Source organism: Amphiura filiformis, unplaced genomic scaffold (genome assembly GCF_039555335.1).
Source record: "Amphiura filiformis unplaced genomic scaffold, Afil_fr2py scaffold_60, whole genome shotgun sequence".
Classification (NCBI taxonomy): Eukaryota; Metazoa; Echinodermata; class Ophiuroidea; order Amphilepidida; family Amphiuridae; genus Amphiura; species Amphiura filiformis.
The window spans coordinates 510346-529394 of NW_027305524.1; the positions used below are offsets into that span (position 1 = coordinate 510346).

At 35.4% G+C, this 19049-nt stretch overlaps 1 protein-coding gene across 17 annotated transcripts in view; it reads left to right on the forward strand.

Moving 5' to 3' along the window:
- The window catches only part of LOC140144513 (muscleblind-like protein 1), a 480574-nt gene that overhangs the window by 366725 nt on the left and 94800 nt on the right, over nucleotides 1-19049 (forward strand). Inside the window, exon 1 of one of the 17 annotated variants that reach the window (XM_072166336.1) lies at nucleotides 18-126. The exons of the other annotated variants lie outside the window; for them this stretch is intronic. Coding sequence (XP_072022437.1) covers nucleotides 97-126 — 30 coding nt within the window. The 5' untranslated portion in view covers nucleotides 18-96. Of the gene's footprint in view, nucleotides 1-17; nucleotides 127-19049 lie in introns of those variants that run through there. 17 annotated transcript variants of the gene reach the window in all.

Below are 19049 nucleotides of genomic sequence, written 5' to 3' on the forward strand. Positions count from 1 at the left end.
ACGACATACGCATCAGTATTTTCTTGTCTTCAGTGGTGGTAAGAAGGAGTAGCGGTGTCGTATGTACCGGAGTTTGCGAGCGTATTGTAGCATCGTATGCAAATGGACTTATGGGATATATGCTGGGTATGTATTATGCATATTTGGGTACTGATGCTAGAATGTCATCTTACATGTTACAATGTGCTACTTGCTACTGCGACACGTCGGGCACGCGTTTAAGATGGCCGATTTACCATACAAACGGAATCAAATTGGGTACATTTGATGATAAGCACACAAACATGCGGAAATTTTTGCATGCAGGGTATCGTACATACTCCAAAAATCAATAGATTTAGTGATAGTTTTTCTTGTGGGTGTACAATTGTAGGAGTGATTCATCATTGCCATTACGGTGTAAAATTAGATGTTTGTTTTTCAATGTATCGCTGCGAGATATTTCTTATTCATCCGATAATTAACATTGAATTCAAATTGTTGCCACACACAATGGATGCTTACAGGTGAGATATGTAATCTTGGAGAGCGGGTTCGAAATTCTTTCATTTGAAGTGAATTCTTATGTAATATGGTAAAGGCTGATATTTTCGCGGTATTGATTTTTCGAGATTTAAACATTTCAGAGCAGATTTGCAGTTATTTATATTTGCGATTACAAGCAGTTACACACTAAAGTTTATGGGTAAAAATTATTTTCACAGGCTTTTAAATTTGCGGTTCAGAGTGAGCCGCAAAAGTGTGAAAATAAACATCACGAAAATTTCCCACAATACTTTGCTTCTTTGTGAGATTTTGCTGTGCCTTAGGCTTAAAGTTGTTTTTTTTGCGACATCGGATATTTTTGTGCTTTTAAATTGCCGCTATTTATACACCATGAAATGTGCACAAAATTGCAAATTTACAATTATTGTTTTGAATTATAAAAATTCAAAATTTCTTTGGAACACTATTTTTTGTGCTTTTTATGCTGAACAGTCAGCTGCTTTTACTCTGAAAATAGAAGAATGCACAAATAGGTTTTTTTAATGCGTAATTCGAGAACTCAAAATCTGAACATTTAAGAACCAGCAAAATAGTTGAAAACCAACTAATCTCAAAAAAGTACATACAAATATTTCAAAGAAAATATATACTAATAACATGAAAGTATTACTTACTTATGCTGTATAGCTTACAAAATTTGACTACAAAATTAATTTTGCAAGAAATTGATCGGTTTACAGTATTTTTGGGCATATATGCAAAATTGGGGTAATTGCTATCTTTATACAAATTATGCAATATTTTTTGCATGAGACTTGATAATATATTGATAACGTTAAAATATTTAAAAAAAAATCTATGTAAATTTTGTTTCTGTTTATGCAATTACCATGAAATTTAAGAAGACATGAAGGAATCTATGTAGAGTGCGTAAAAGGTTCGGAAATTAAAAGAAAAGTGATCGTAGAATCCATATCGTCAAAATTTAGTCTGATATTTTCGCTGTGATAATTTTTCGAGATTTGAACTTATCAGAGTAGATTTGCAGTTTCTTATATTCGCAATTACAGTTACACACTAAAGTTTATGGGTAAAAATTATTTTCACAGGCTTTTAAATTTGCGGTTCAGAGTGAGCCGCAAAAGTGTGAAAATAAACATCATGAAAATTTCCCACAATACAGTGATTCTTTGTGATATTTTGCTGTGCCTTAGGCTTACAGTTTTTTTTTGCGACATCAGATATTTTTGTGCTTTTAAATTGCCGCTATTTATACACCATGAAATGTGCACAAAATTGCAAATTTATAATTATTGTTTTGAATTATAAAATTCAAAATTTCTTTGGAACACTATTTTTTGTGCTTTTTATGCTGGACAGTCAGCTTGCTTTTACTATGAAAATAGAAGAATGCACAAATAGGTTTTTTTAATGCGTAATTCGAGAACTCAAAATCTGAACATTTAAGAACCAGCAAAATAGTTGAAAACCAACCAAACTCAAAAAAGTACATACAAATATTTCAAAGAAAATATATACTAACATAAAAGTATTACTTACTTATGCTGTATAGCTTACAAAATTTGACTACAAAATTAATTTTGCAAGAAATTGATCGGTTTACAGTATTTTGGGGCATATATGCAAAATTGGGGTAATTGCTATCTTTATACAAATTATGCAATATTTTTTGCATGAGACTTGATAAAATATTGATAACGGTAAAAGATAAAAAAAAATCTATGTAAATTTTGTTTCTGTTTATGCAATTACCATGAAATTTAAGAACACATGAAGGAATCTATGTAGAGTGCGTAAAAGGTTCGGAAATTAAAAGAAAAGTGATCGTAGAATCCATATCGTCAAAATTTATCGCAAAATAGAATTTCAAAATCAATGGTGATTCCCCTATGCATGTACACATTCTACCTACTACAGCGTGTTGATAAGAACACATTGATCGTCATCGTTAAATTTGCATGAGCCAATCTGATAGATGTGCCAAGTACGACGACGAAAATTGCACCTCCGCTGTAGGCCAATGTTAGCAACCTCCTAAATTAGGTTAAAAAATCAAACTTGTTTGAAATCAGTGAAGCGGTGAAGATAAATGAGCTGTTCCGGTTGGAATCCTTACACCCCCTGTGGAAGACATGATTGTAACTTCCACATGGGGAGTGTGAGTTTTAAATGGAGTTATCTGAATGGGTGATTCCATTTGAATTCTACACCCCCTGTGTGTGAGATTAAGGTCATGACTTCCACAGAGGGTGTATGGATTTCAATTGGAATAGTCCAATCGCACACAAAGTGATCACGTTACTTTTTTTTCCTTGCTGTTCCCAAATCTTGCCTAAATACCCGGCATTCATTGGATTTGCCTCATGGAAATTCCTTGTATGGATGTGAAACATTAGATTCAAGAGGGACACTTCAAATTAGACGCAAAAGATGCGGAATAACATTTTGGTAATGAATCATGGAGGATACTGGAGTTGGTAGCAGTGTTGCCAAACTCATCATAATAGCAGCCCAATTGGGTGACTTTTGACATTTTTTTGATATTTTACTGTTCTTTAGAAATGAGTGGCTTTAAAGAAAACATTTGCTGTCTTATCAATATTAGTTGCCACAATATTTAGTAGTTTCCTAAAACCATAGAAAAACAATATTGGATTTGATGACTTATCAGTGATTTCACCAGCTATTTCGACTGCTCAGTGCCAGAAGTGGGCCCGGGAAGGGGGGCAAGTGCAATAGCTGCCCTATCAACATTTGGCAATTCACAGACAGTACATTGTACTCATCAATACATGGCAAGTACATTATGGCAGCTATTGCACTTGTACTTCTGGCACTTAGCAGTCGATTTGTGAGTTGAAATTTTTGGAAATCCTGAAATTTGAGTATTAGCGAGGAGCAACTTTCAGCAATTTCCTGAAAACTGTGTTTAAGAGAAAAATTTAATCACTTTCCATTGATTTTACCAGCAATTTGGACTAAAATGTGGGTTATTCCATTTGAATTTCACATTCCCCCTGTTGAAGCTTTAACTAAAGTCTTCCACAGAGGATGTATGGGTTTCAAATAGAATAAGACAATAATTGGGTAACTTCTCTTTGAAATATTCACTCTAGTAGTGTGGAAGATACAGCCATGTTAGAGTGAACATTTACATGGGGAGTAAGGGTTTCAAAATAATTAACCCTAGCTAAATTTCCATTTGAAAAACATACTCCCTCTATGGAAGACTTCTCTAAAATCTTCTGCTAGGGGGTATGACAGATTTTGAATGGAGCATCCCATTGTTGTCAACCCTGGGAGTAATTGAGGAGCAACTAAGTTGGGGCCTCGGACTGGCTGACTGACTCATTCCACTGTTCTAGGCCTATCCAATGCGATATATCGCAATTAGCACCCGACTTAACCAGTGACACGCTTGGATTGAACACAGCTTTAGCAAAAGCTCAAAATTGTAATGAAATTTTGAAAAATTAATGGAATAATAAATTCCATCAGAGTATTTTGTAATCTACCCAAGTAGATAGACCCTACTTTGAAATGAGAATAAAATGTGCCAAGTATTTGGTTAGAATCTAAGACAATTTTATGAATATCTAACTTAGATATTCATAAAATTGTCTTAGGATGTTTTGAGAGATAAACTTGTGGATTTACTATGGTTAATCCAAGCGGCAGGTGCTGCTACATAAGCCTTCTCCACACGGGTGTGGACTGTAGTTTCAAATTTTTCTTTAAGAATTAACAAATTTCAGAACTGTACATTTTCATGACCATATTTGAAATCAGCATGAAAAATGCATGAAAATGAGTACTTGTAAACAAGCCTAGTATTGGTTCAGTGGTTCTTGAGATGGATCTTGATATACGAGTATTGAGAAAATATCTGAAAACTTTTATCCTGAAGCCTATAATGGCTAAGCACACAGATCATTAACACTCTGGGTTGGTGACAATTTACTGGTTATGAAAATCATTGCATTTTTGGTATTCTTTAAAACACAGCCGAGACTAACTTAAGAACCACTGAACCAATTCAAGGCATGTTTGTACCCATTCATGTCCAATTTATATGAATGTGTCAAATATAATTACGACAATCAATTTTTGAGGTAAAATTTGGTTGGATTTAGCGACTTTTCGCACTGGAAAGGATTATACACAATGCTTGAAAATTTGCCAGAGCAAAATCTCAGGTGGTGTTGTATACTACTGCTATAGAGTGTATAGATTATGAATTTGGGTTATAAGCTCCGTTGAATTACGAATAAAATTATGAATATGGGTTAATGTCATTGTTGTAACAAAGAAATGTATTACTCATCTCTAGTCTTTTGAGACAAAAAACCCAAAGTGTTGTATGCTTCTGGGGGGTTACATTACATCTATATCGGAAGCTTAACAATGCAAGCTGTCATATATGGCATCCTTGTGACCATTTCCTATTTGACTAAACCATAATGGTCTATTTTGCAAATGGCGTAGTTCAAGCTTCCATTTAAACCAATGTGCCCCAAAATTTGACCTGAAGCAGTGGGGGATGAGTTTTTGTAGCCAACATATCCAAAGGTCATTTTATGAGTGTAGAAGCATATTAGGGTTAAGGAACTTTGTCCTAGAGATTGTCATTATTGAGATAAAAGTAGTTGCTATGCAGAACTCCCTGTATTAGCTTCTGAGCCCTTATGTTCCTCCGTCATCCTGTTTGTTTTGATTCTCCTGAATTAGCCACTGAGCCTCATCAGTTCTTCTGTCATCCTAAGGGCATCCCATTTTTATCTGGATGTTCATGCGATTTAATCTTTAAAAGCTGACAATCTGATTTTTATGTCTCCAGCGTGGCTGACGAGGAGAAGGCTTGTCAGAATTTTTAGACGGTGAGGTTTTGAAGCAGGTTTTTGATGCATTTTGTGGCGTGATGTTTCCATAATCAAAGCAAAGTCTGTACGAACTGTACATGTCATGTTTTTGTATTATGAGTCTGGATATTTGGGTGCATAGGGCATTATAAGTTTATTTATATATGGATCGTTGATATAAGGCTTCTGTGAGCTTCCCATAAAGGGATGATCGGTGATTTGCCAGACCAGAATTCCCGTAAATTCATCAAAGTTATGATTTTTGAATTTTTGGAGCAAGCACAAATTTGCCAATAAATTGTAAAGTAAAAATGGTAAATGTGAACGCAATCTAAAATAGACCAATAAAATATGAAGGAAGGATAAAGAGATATCTTACACTTCCTACAATGCTTTTCTTCCATTTCAATTTTCTGTACTGATTTGCTATCTTAGTGCAACATGGGTCGATAGTGACAAAAAGTACCTGAATGAACAGAGCACATCCAGATGTTGCAAAATATATTTATTTCTTAACTATGGACCCATGTTTAGCCAGTCTGTTCTGAACATGAAAGCAAAGGGAACCTGTACAAAGTAATAGGAGTGTCATAGAGGTGATTCTTCATTTTGCAAAGGATTCTGGGATGGGTAAGATATCTTCTCTGAGGATAAAGTATACACATACTTTTATTTCACCTGCAAATGTGGCTGTCGAATTGGAAACTTGGTTAACTTATATAAGAACACAAGCGTCTATGCTGCCGGGATGGCCAGTAACACTTACACAAATGAGCTGTTTGCAATATGAATGAATTAGTTATTTTCACCTATAATCACCAAATTAGCCTTATTTATTGTTGATTATTTTGTTGATCATTTGGTTAAACAGTTAGGCAAAATATTTTGTACCTAAAATATCTTGATTGCCCCTTTAAAGTATGTTTGAGTTCCAAACTGATCATAGATCATGATGTATCTTTAGGCTGTTGATGTCAACGAATATGGAAGCAAATTTGATACACAGTGTATTATCTGAAGTCTTTCTTTTCATACAGCCTGTATTGCTAGAAAAATCTCATGTTTGCTACAATATCTACACATCGTACAAAGCAGACGATGGTGGCCGACAGTCATTTAATGCGGCAACAGCCAATAGCGTAAACAAAACAGACAATATGACGGCAACACTGCCTGGACGTTGGACGCCCCATGCCGAGGTGCGTTTTTAGCTTGGCCCCGTTACAGAAAATAAAATGCACAAAATATATTTCCCAGTGCAATGTATATTTCACATGGAAATAAATAATTTTGGATTCAAAATGAATGTGAAGAAAAAAAAATTATTGCTGGGAGTGGGAATCGATCTCGGGACCCTTTTGCGTCGCAGGCGACGGCGTTAACTGTTACACCACGCAGGCATTGGTATTGGGGGAAATGTTTAGTATATATCATAACATATCGTACGTTATTCATAAAAAAAAAAAAAAAACAGTACTTACAATGAGGTTCACTGTCGAACCTCAACGGATTTAGACTGATAAAATAGTGCTTGATAACATGCATACACTTAGACATTTTCGTGTTTACGTGCAAAACCAATGACGACGTCAAAATTCAGTCAATCTTGGCCGGCCCCCCCTGATACAAAGTTGCTCAACTAACCCAATGAAATGGAATTCCCACACTTTTTGGTGAAACTCACTTCGATTCTCAAAGATTTTGTATTTATACATAAGCCTGTTTTTACAAACTGTGACAAACTGAAGTGCTGTAGAAACTGTAATGTGTGTATTTTCTCTGCAGTGTTGTCTTGATCTACAAAGGTTACTAGTATCTAAACCCAGTTGTGGAATTTACAACTACCCACAATGCATTGCGGTTTCCTGCCAGGAAAGTGGTTTAGTTTACTGCTAATAAGTAATCTTGTTGTATTATTATGTCAACTTTCCAGCAGCCCTTGTGTTAATTAAATTGGTGCTATTTAAAGCAGATGCACCATGCATATTCTTCTAAGATCTTTTGATGCTTATCCCTAGGTCTCAAAAAAATGTAACATTGTTGGGAAGAGAAACCAAATTTTCAACAGAAGATAAACACATTTCCATGATTTCTTGTTTATTTTTTAGTCTGGGAAGCAAAATTTCCCTCTAATTCCAAATATTCCTAACAATTTATAGGAGCTCTTCCTAAATTCTGAACTTTTTCTGGACATGTATGTACCAACTCTAAGTGTGTTGCATCATGGGGAACAAAATTTCCTTCCAAATACCAAAATATCTGAGAAGCTTCCTAACTTTCTTACTCTTTAAAAGAAAGAAAATGTCATCCAACTGCCTAAACTGAAATTCCAAACTTTTTTTAGTCATGTCTGTACCAAAAGACACGCTATCATCCAACCTGCAAAATGTGAAGATTTTAATAGAATGGCTCCTTGTGCATTGCATGATGGGAAGACATCCAATCCTCCAAGTGGTCTGCGTCCAAGTCCCTGCCGATGACTGATGCGGTATTACATTCTGAATGGCTGGAGATTTGTGTATTTGCGCTCTAGGAATTTAGATTGTTGTTTTTGAACAAAGAAAAAAAGGTCCAGGGTTCTTGTTGTTTACATAGAAACTTAAGCTGGGGACAGATTGGGGGGGAATTGTATTTGTAGTAGAACTGGTTATTATGTTGGGTTTTAAATTTGAAGCATAACAATGGTGCCATGTACTGAACTATTGGTGCTAAACCGCAGATGTGACCTGTTTCTGCTGAAGACCTAGAACGTGTTGTCAGCCCATATTTTGAGATAAATGTCTTTAAAAAGATGCATATCTTCAACATTTTGTTAAATTTGTGAACATTTTAACCGGAAAACTCTCATGGCAAAACACCTCAATTTTTCATATTTGCATGCCAGAATACCTGGCAAGCACAAAACGTTTTACAAAAAAATAAAATGTTGGGTTTAAAATGTTTTAATAACATTAAAAAAACATCAAGAAAACTTGATGCAAAACATTCTAACAAAATTTTATTTAGTATTGTCAAAATATTTTGAAAAAATGTTCGCCAACAAATATTTTGCAACGAAATGTTGTTGGAGTGTTTTTTCATATAAAACGTGTTCCCACGACTTTTATATAACCCGATATTTGAATATTATTAAAATGTTTGACCAACGCCAAAATACATTTATAACGTAGCAGTATTTTGGTTGGCCACACATAGCTCTCTGTTCACACATAATACACCTTAACTGGGGTATATTTCTTCTCGATCAAACCCACCTATTTTTCAGCTGAAAACAATGGAATACAAAAGAAATGGCCACTTCTTTTGGCAGTATAACTCCCACATTGGGGACAATCTGTGCATTGTATTTGAGCTATAAGCCTTTGAAGTAATGAAAAATTTCTCAATTTTGATTTTGTGTCAGGTATTATGGGTATAAATTGTTTCCACAATTTTTGGGAATGACAAATGTGTTAGAAAATATACAAAGATGAAATTTCAGAGCTATAATTTGATTCTGAACAACAATGGGAATGACTGTTAACTTTAACCCTAATTTTAGCTTCCAAGTTGAATTTAAAAATGTAAATCAGGGAACAATGCCTTGGTATGATAAATGTGTTGGGAAAAAGATTAAAATATAGAGCTATGATTAACTGCTTAATTTTGAATAACACTTGGATATTTTTTCCCTTTGGAATGACTATTACTTTGATCTTCACAGTTACATAAAAGAAGTGAAAATCTTTAAATTTGTTAGTTTCTGGTATAGTAAGTTTAGATGCAAATCATTGTACTTTGCCTTGGAATGATAAATATGTACAAAATTATTTCAAATCAAAATGGAGTTAGTACAAGCCTTGAAATAAGCAGACTGGAACCAGGAGCAATTTGTTTTTGAACATTGCTCCTGGTTCACTGGGATTTCACAAGAACCAGGAGCAATTTTCAAATAGTAATCCTTTTCTGCATATATACAATACCATCGCTACTGCATCAAGTGCAAAACTGGAACCAGGAGCAATTTCTTTTAGAAAATTGCTCCTGGTTCATGGGAATTTTACAAGGACCAGGAGCAATTGGTGGCTTCACAAGAGTTAGTATAGTTGTTTGAGCAGAACACAAATCACCATTTGTTCTTTCAGATCCCATTCTTATTTTGAGTAAATGTAATTTGTTTTATCGGAATGATTGTCAACATTGTGACCTATTGTCTTTCTTAGTACATAATGACTGGTCAATGGCCGCACTGTTTTGATAAAAGAAAACTTCCATCAATCATGACATTAGCTTTCATATGTTACATAAACAAATTGCCAAACACATTAATGATGTTACACAACAGAAAATCATTCACAGTTACCTGTTTTGAGGAAGTGAAGGAATTTATTTATTTTGGCCTCAAGTTGAGCAGTACGGACTGTGCCATATTGGGTATTCTGTGACTGACGACACTGAGCTGAAATGCAAGCTACTCTGTACAAAGCAAGTGCTTCTGTACCTGATGGAAATTATTTTAGCTTACAGATGCCTATTATGAGAACCGCTATAATAACCCCATTTCGCTTACTAGTAACTGTTTGTGTAGGCCTACTCCTCACAAAATTGTGTGTTACAATCAGTGTGCATTCACATAATGTTCAGTATTAAAACGAATAATTGCGAACTTCCACTTTCCAACTGGTTTCAGACCTACCAAATCTTTTCCTCTCCATGTAAAAGAAGACATTTGACATTTCAGACTCTAAGAAAAATATTACACGACGACGGATGACTTTTACTTATATTTTTATTAAGTATTCTCATATTATTGATTTAGCTTGCACCTATTATACTTCAACAAACATAATAAACACCCAGTTTAATATTGCACTTTCGTTTTGAAGAAAAAAAAGATGGAGGCCATTCATTCATAGCTTGTCATCACTCATATCGAATTGTAAAGATAACATATGTTACATATTTGTGACATCGTCAAGGAAAAAAGTCAAAAGTTGACGATAATCAAGTTGACTTTTTAATATAATCTATTTACATTATAAATATGCTACAGTTTGCCACAAAATGCTTTAAAATAGGGCACCCACTTAAAAATGTTACAATTATTTTAAGCATGAGATAAAGGAAACACTATTCTCTTTTTTGCCACGACTCAAAAATAGTATTTCAGACATGCAACCCATTTATCTCGATCATGACACATTTTAAGAATGTGGGGTTCAGCTGTATAAATCGTGCCAGCATACATACATCATAATGGGCAGTGATCATGTTTCGTACATGCCATATTTTGTAATTTGTCTTTTTTAATCCCTCGCATTGACTTTTTAATAAATCCATTATGTGTGAGGTTTCGAACATCCACATCTGCTGTGGCACAGTTCCACAGCTCCAATACGCTTGTACACTCATATCGTGAACTTTGAATATGTTGGGTACTAAACCTCATACCCGGTAATTTGAGGGTAACTTTTGAGTTGTGAGTTTTGAATGGAGGTTTTGAACTCTGTCATTGGAAATTGGATCATTTGGGTAATTTGTAATGTGACAAGACTTGTACCATGTGTCAATATATCATCATCATTGTAAGATTATCATCTATAGCCTAAGTCTTGATGATGATGATGATGATCACCATCATCATCATCCTGAAGATGGGCTTTGTTTGTTGCTACATAATTTGATGAATTTTGGGTGGCGGGATAGGGCTTTCAGTTTTGCATTGGAGCTGGCAGATGTTTTGCGGAAATTTGAGTCATGTGTGCTAGATAATAATTGGAATGGTGTCATACTTGGCAAAGTTACTCTTTCAATTTGTCTTTGGGACTTAAAAAAAATTGAATCTACATTTTGCCCATGTGTATTTTCTTGTTGGAAATGCAATCCACTACACCCCCCATAATGGAAGACATGACCTTAATCTTCCACACAGGGAGTAAGAATTCCAAATGGGGTTACCTGAATGAGTGACTCCATTTGAAATCTCTACCCTCTGTGTGGGAGATTAATGTCATGTCTTGCATGGGAGGGGGGTGGATTTCAATTGCAATAGCCCACTTTGCTATCCTCTTGCTAGCTTATGTACTGGACCATGTTGAATTTAACAGTCTCATGCACACAAAATACGGAAGTACAGACATACTTTTTTATTCTTTCTTCATTTTGATGTCAGATTTTGTCTTTAGCAAAGTGCTTTCACGTTTACCAGTTGTCCGCTTCAGCTACTGTAGCACATCCATGCTTGGAACGTCAGTAGCACATCTTAATTTGATTGTAGGCAAATTGCTAATAATCCCTAACAAATGCGTCAATAGCAGCAACATGCATGCTATAGCCCTAAGACTTCAAAAAGGTCCAAGTTTTGAGATGTTTTCTCAAAATATCAAGAGATATCTTATGACCACTGAACCAATGCTAGGCTTGTTTGTACTCATTTTAATGCATTTTTCATGCTGATTCCAAATATGGTCATGAATATTTACAATTCTGACATTTTTGAATTTCTAAAAATTTTTGAAAACTTGTCGTCTGCAGTTGACACCCACATCGACTGTGGAGACTAGAGGCTTAAGAACAAAGGTTTTTAATGAAAAATGTGTCCTTTTATTAAAAACAAATCTTTATATTTGAAAGTCTGTATAAAGAAATATCGAAAGACTTCATTCGTATCCTCCAAGCGTACTCGGATTTGCGTAAATTGCAAAACCATCCAAAAACATATAAATTGCAACATAGTAAGTACCTTTTAGTTACACTTGAAAGGAATTTGTATATTTCCATTTTCACATCCTTTTCAATAACAATGTATGACTATATATGTTCACAAGTATGTAAACATGAAGCGCACAGCCCTAATCACCTATGTGCCAATCGATGCATGCGTTATGAATATGATATCAAGCAGTAGAAAAACACGTTTCAATTTGCATGTATGCCTTCTGTATTCAGATGCACTGAAACCGTAACTAATTTTTAACTCGTCATTTTTGTGCGATTATTTCTCTACCAATTTCACTGACTTGCTGTTTGATTTCTTTTACTCATACTGAGCATATTGGGTCTGTAACGGGTTGGATGAGGTGAATGGGATGCAAGATCATACCAAAATCCCTTAAAAGGTCCACTTTGTAAAATGTGCCCATAAAAGGTCTAAATTTTGTGAGTGCAGAACCCTCAATCCATGTACCTTGTAATTTGACCAAAACAAGTCCAGATTTGTAAACAAAAGCTAACCAGAAAAATTGTTACAATAAAATCTCCCAAAATAAACTGAGAGTATAATGGGCCTGATTTCTCACACCTATACCTGTGCGTGAGCTTGGTAATGTTTCGAAACGAGTGAACATTAATCAGCGCATAAAAATGATAAATTTTTACAGTTGATGTGCTCCAAGGTTCGCAGTCATACATATTGGGTGCGCTGCCGATTGTGGCATCAAAATATCATATTTTCTTTGCCTATAGTAAGTTATTGGGATGTTACCACCATGTCAACTGCTCAGTGCCAGAAGTGGGTAAGTGCAATAGCTGCCATGTGTAGCTGTCATGTGTAGATGAGTACAATATACTGGTGGAAATTGCCAAATATTCACAGCCCTGGCAGCCATTGCACTTACCCACCGTCACTGAGCAGTCTAGGTACGCCAATGCTGTCAAGCATATGTTTTGTGGTAGATATGCCTAATGAGCTCAAGATTACGTAAATCCGGTTCATTTTGGGAGATCTATTCATGGCGGGAAAAAGTGGGCAATACAGGAAGCTCATTGCCAGGAAATTTTTGGTTTTTGACCACAAAAATATAGAAATACACAAGGGAAATATGTCATACTGGAGGGAAATTTGGTAAAACTGGAGGGAAATTCTGGATTGCGTGCAGGGAAAAAAAACATTTTTCAGCCTCTGGATATATTATCATATTTAGTAAGGTAAAACTGTGTTGTCATTGTCAAGCTTGTTTTACACTACAAAACCCTATTGATTGTGAAAGTTTACTCAAATTAAGCCTGACTCAATTCATGTTCATAACTATAAATGAGTCATATATACCTAAAAAGTAAGTTAAATACCATACTGTCAACCTCATACACCTCATAAGTATAAAAGTTGACTCAAATCATGTTCATTTTGCAATAATTTTTTTAAAATATTTTAACTTAAATAATAAGTTGCTGAAATGAGCCATGTTGTCAACATTATTTTATACAACATAGACTTAATTAGGGTAATTTTGACTCAAAATCATGTTCGCTTTGCAATAAATTTGTCATAGTTTGCCTTTTTACCTTTAAATCGTACAGTTAATGAACGTACCATGTTGTCAGTGTTATTTTATGCAACATACGCCTAATGGGTGTAAAAGTTTACGCAGAAACCATTCCTTATGGGACCACTCAGCTTGCCACAATTAATGCCTACGATTGACATAAAAGATGATTCATTTATGGAGGAAAGAAAATGGTATAAAATAAAAAATGTGATTAATTAAGATTCAACTATGACGCCCCGTGCACATTTTCCGTCTTATGTCTATTTGGCTCATTCAGGGACACATTCATACATACTCGAGTCTGATAGAAGTACATATCACATTACTAGTATGTTACTGCATTAACCGACTCGTTCCATCATCGTGCATATTCCCACGACGCAAGCATTCATTTTGCACTCCAAGGCAGCTGATGATAATTTACCGCGGCGATGCAATGCGTAGTTATTCGGATCTGCTGACATATTCACGGATAATAACGCTGTTCGTCGTAACATAATGTGCGGTGTATGCAGCACTTGACTCTGTTTTACACATTTGTGGATTTTCCTGGAGCTAATGAAAATGAATTGATAATGTATGTACATGTGTTTGCGTTAGAATGAGTTTCAAAACGATGCGTTTAATCGCAGCACGAAAATTGAGATCGTGAACTTAATTTGGCTGATGTATTTCAAATTTGAGGGTTTATATTAGGAGATGTTTTACACTATGTGAATGAAGTAGTAAAGTATATATTGAAGCATGATTGTTGGGTTTATAACGGGCTTTGATATAAAGTATTAAAGACTGATGCTAAATATTGCTAAGGGTTATGGTATTATACATCACAAGTAACTATATTGTTTATTACCTTTACAGGCATGTTTGAGAATGCACAGACAAAATGAAGCATCAAACTTATTTTTTGCCTTTTCATGCCTTTCTCAAACAGAAACCAATAGAATAGTTCAAACATCTATTTTATAATACCTACAGAATTATCCAAATTTGTAAGAAAACTTGATGCTTCTTCAGATTTGTTCTGAGAAGCTACAAAAATTCAGTGTTTCTAGGTCTTTATCTGTAAATTTGGAATAATCTTATGCAAAAGGGGTAGGAAGCATAAAGCTAGAAAAATGAATTTGTAGTGACAAATGTGTGCAAGATGCATACAAATTGCTCTTATTTAGAAAGGCACACATCAATTGGCAATTTTGTCCCAATATCTTGTTTGTTTTAACCAGTCAGTCTGTGTGGACACACGCTTGGGTTCTGATGGGACCATGCCCAGGATAAATGCTCAAGCCATGGTAAAAAGCTTGTATAAGCATGCTGGCCTGTGTGAAGAGAAAAGAAAGAAACAGAATTGAAGAAAAAGAGCAAGGAAAAAAAAAGGCTACTCCAAACAAATCAAGTGTACAATTTAGCTCTTATGTCGAGAAATGAAACACTGGGAATTTGTATTTCCTTGCCCGGATACAGACTGAGTGGGGTTAAAGTTGCCACCCTCCTTTGGTACGTGATTGTTCTTCCCATTTTGTCTTTATCATTGGTTTACACATTCATCCCTTTATAATATTACTCCCTCATTTCTGCACAATGATGGCACGTTTAGATTTCAACAAACCTTAAAAAACCATCCAGCAATGTTTCAACACAGCAAGATTATAGCTATAGCGTTCACCGACACATTATGAATAAAGAATACAAAATATTCTTCACTTCTTAGTCAGATTTATAACATTTTTGGTTTTGATTTCTATGGTAAATTAGGGCAATGCCGCTAGAGGGGCTTTTACACTTAAACACTGAAAAATAAAAGAACTCTTCACTATCTCAATCTTTCAATATAAGACAGGTCTTTCATTGATATTGATTTTTACCAATTGGGACAAGCTTTTACCGAGCCTATGTAATTTTCATGCTCATCGTTGCAAAAATTGAAGAGACAGATTTTCCCCCCGTTTTCTTCCATATTGATTTTTATCGCAGTTTTAAAACGTAAATGAGTCAAAGACTGGCAGGCATGGAAGACTAGCCATGTGTACCTTGAGGGGGATTTAGATGATTGCTTGGTCGTGAACGAGAAAACGCTCGCTTAGATAGCACCAGCAACAGATCCCGACATCTTAGATTAGGTTGGTTGACATTATGAGCCAAAAATAGTCTCAATGCCAGTTGGGGAAGTTCAGTAACCCCTATTTATCACTAAGTGCTCAAAATTTGATCTTGAGTTGTTGAGGATGAGTTTTTATTCAAAGGTCATTCTATGCATGTATAAATGTATTGGAGGTAAAAAACTTTGGCATGAGAGATGCACATGTTTGAGATTATATTGAGATACGACGGCCAACAGGTCCTTTTAATAACAACTTGGCATTGTATAGGCTAGTACAATCAGTGGCTAGGATATGTTGAGCTGTAGTGAAGCCCCTAGTGCCTTGATAACAGTATTCAAACCCTTGTATAGGCCCATACTATGTAGCGCGGAATCCATAGGGACTGAGTGTTTGTCTGCGCCACTACACCAGCCATAGACTTCTGTCCTTTTAGAAATGGAAATTTATGTGCGATTTTTACCTGAGGACGTCGAAGCTTCATGACGCATTGTGCTTTGTATCGCATGCAGGCAGACGTAGGTAACTGCTGTAGGGCTCGCTGTAACGATACAGTCCGTATTTAACATAAAAGCGGTGTTAGCTACTTTACGTATGCAATTTTTTTTACAAGGGCATGCGGGTCGTTAACCGTCGGTATATAGGAATGGAGGGCCTAATTAAGTGTTAGCAGTAAATGTTGAAGTAGCAGACGGGGTGATATACAGGCAAGACAGTAGTTGGTTGATAGCTCCTGACAGGTCTTAAAACAGTAGCAGTTATTGCACGACGTGACTGGCATACTTAAAAGCAACCTGTTAACTCTCTTCACGCCGGTGTCGACTGCAGACGACATGTTTCAAAATTTTTTTTGAAATTCAAAAATTTCAGAAATGTAAATTTTCATGACCATATTTGGAATCAGCATGAAAATTGCATTAAAATGAGTACAAACAAGCCTAGTATTGGTTCAGTAGTTCTTAAGATAGCTCTTGATATTTTGAGAAAATATTTAAAAATTTCAACTTTTTCTGTTGAATTGAATGGCTAGCATGAAGAGCATTAACTTACTCACTACCACTCTCTCAACCACGATGCTAGCTATAGCTAACGCTAAATTTGAAAATCAACGTTGAGATATAGCGCTAGCATGAAAGGTTTTTTTAGTAGCCTTACTAAAGGTAAAAAGGAGCACTAAATGTACTGCAGTGCACTAGACATTGGTGAAATGGGCTGTTACGTTTGAAATACATACCCTTGTGGAATGGGCTATTCCATTTGAAATGCATACCCTTTGTAGTAGATGTCACTGTTATCTCATTTCCATTTCAACTATATTATTGGTCAATCCAGGTGGATCTCAAAAGGCTGCTTTTTGTGATTTTTTTTATTTTTGTCATCTAATTGCGATGAGATACACTGTAAAATTAACTTTATATTAATTTTGAGGTATTATCACAATATTGCAATCTCATGTTCATTCATAAAAGAAAGAAACATGCTGAAATATAAAATAACAATATGAAATACAACAATGATTATAAAAATCACACAAGGCAGCCTTTTGAGATACGACAGTGTGTCATGCAGACGACGATTTTATGTTAATTCAAGCTGAAAAACTTGGGAAATCATGAAATCCAGTTTGATTTTACCCAATTTGGACCACATTTGGGAAATTTTATTTGGATTTCCAAAATCTTTCACTCCTTTCCCCACTATTTCTGAATGTAAATTGTAGATCTGAAATGGCTGAAAAATTGATTTTAAATTTGGTTGAAATTCCCCCTCAAGGGGAGTATGGTATTCAACCAGAATAGCCCAATAAACCTAGTGACATTTACGTTGTGGAGTCGTTGACTTGAACCTAATTGATATTCTGTAGCATCGGTATAAGTTGACGTTTTTTTTGTCTCGATGAAGGGGGTGCTAGGCGGTGAAATGGAAGAACATACACTCAATTTGCTCTAACGGTATAGCACAGAATGCCCCAAGGGTCGTATACGAGACAAAAAGCTATCTTTTACTCCTTAACACTACTGATAAGACAAAAACGGTGGCACTGCTTGCTTCATATATAGCCCACGATAATATGCATTAACAATAGAATTGGGCATGGACTTGGCGGTAGCGGTGGCAAGTCATGTTCATGTGAGTCGTGTTCACACAGTGGTCCTAAATCTAAGAGGTTTTGTATGAAACTGAAGGTGAATGTTTCTAATGCTGAGATTATGTGAAATATTTCCCAATTTGTCCTCCACCTAAAAATATATACATATCTAGAAATTACAACGCATTTTATATTCCATCTATAGGTAAGAAATATGTGATTCTGGATAATTTTTCACACAGCAAACGTAAAACGTTTGAAAGAAAATGTTTAAATGTTGAGTTATTATATGAAGGGTATCAAACGTTTTTATAACATTCAGAAAACATTATAAATTTGCTTCAAAACATTCTAATATAATGTTATTAACCCTAACCCAACCAAAGCTCACTAAAGCACACTATTAAAACTGCTGCTTGTGCATACATTCCATGTGATGCGATTATGCAATCATGCTAGTCATATATATACTCAGGGAATCGCTGGTCAGGCCAGCATAACCCCCGTGGCTAGAGTGTGGTTCGAATCCTGGGGGTACAAAGTGACTTCTTTGTTCATCTTCTCTCCTTTTTCATTTCTTCTTTCCCTTCCGATAGCAAAAAAACAACAACATGGGCACAGTTAGGGTTAGGGGTTGACAAAATGTTTTGCAAAAATGTAGTGCTTTTTCATATAAAATGTTTGAAAATCAGTTTCATGACCTTCATATAACCCTATACTAAAGCCAAGAATTCTCCGCGTTGCGGAAATTCCGCGAAAATCGCAGAATTCGGAGGTAAAGCGGAAAACGCATTTCTGAGAAAAAAAAAAAAAATAAGCAAAAAATGACCTAGAAAAAGAAAAAAATACAATTGAAAAGAAATAAATAAAATACTAAATGAAATGTGTCTTCAAAATTCATCAAAATAAAGTAAAATCCGTCAAGATTTACCGTACAACGCCTGTCCTACCTCCCATTGCAGCCATGATACCCAATCACCCATCCCAACTTTGCAACATCGCAATGATCGTCACATTGGGCGGGCTGCAAAAAATGTGATAAAATTACAAAGCGGAGAAAAGCGGAATTTAGCATTTGTAAAGCAGAAAATTCTTGGCTTTACCCTATACATTTAAATGTTATTAAAAAGTTTGAAGTGTAAAAAGTTGTATATCAAGTGTGTAAAATCTTGAGATGATGTGCTCGTGTGAACACCCCCATAAAGTCAAAGCTAACTAGACTAATTGATGGCATTGTTGTCTGTAGGAA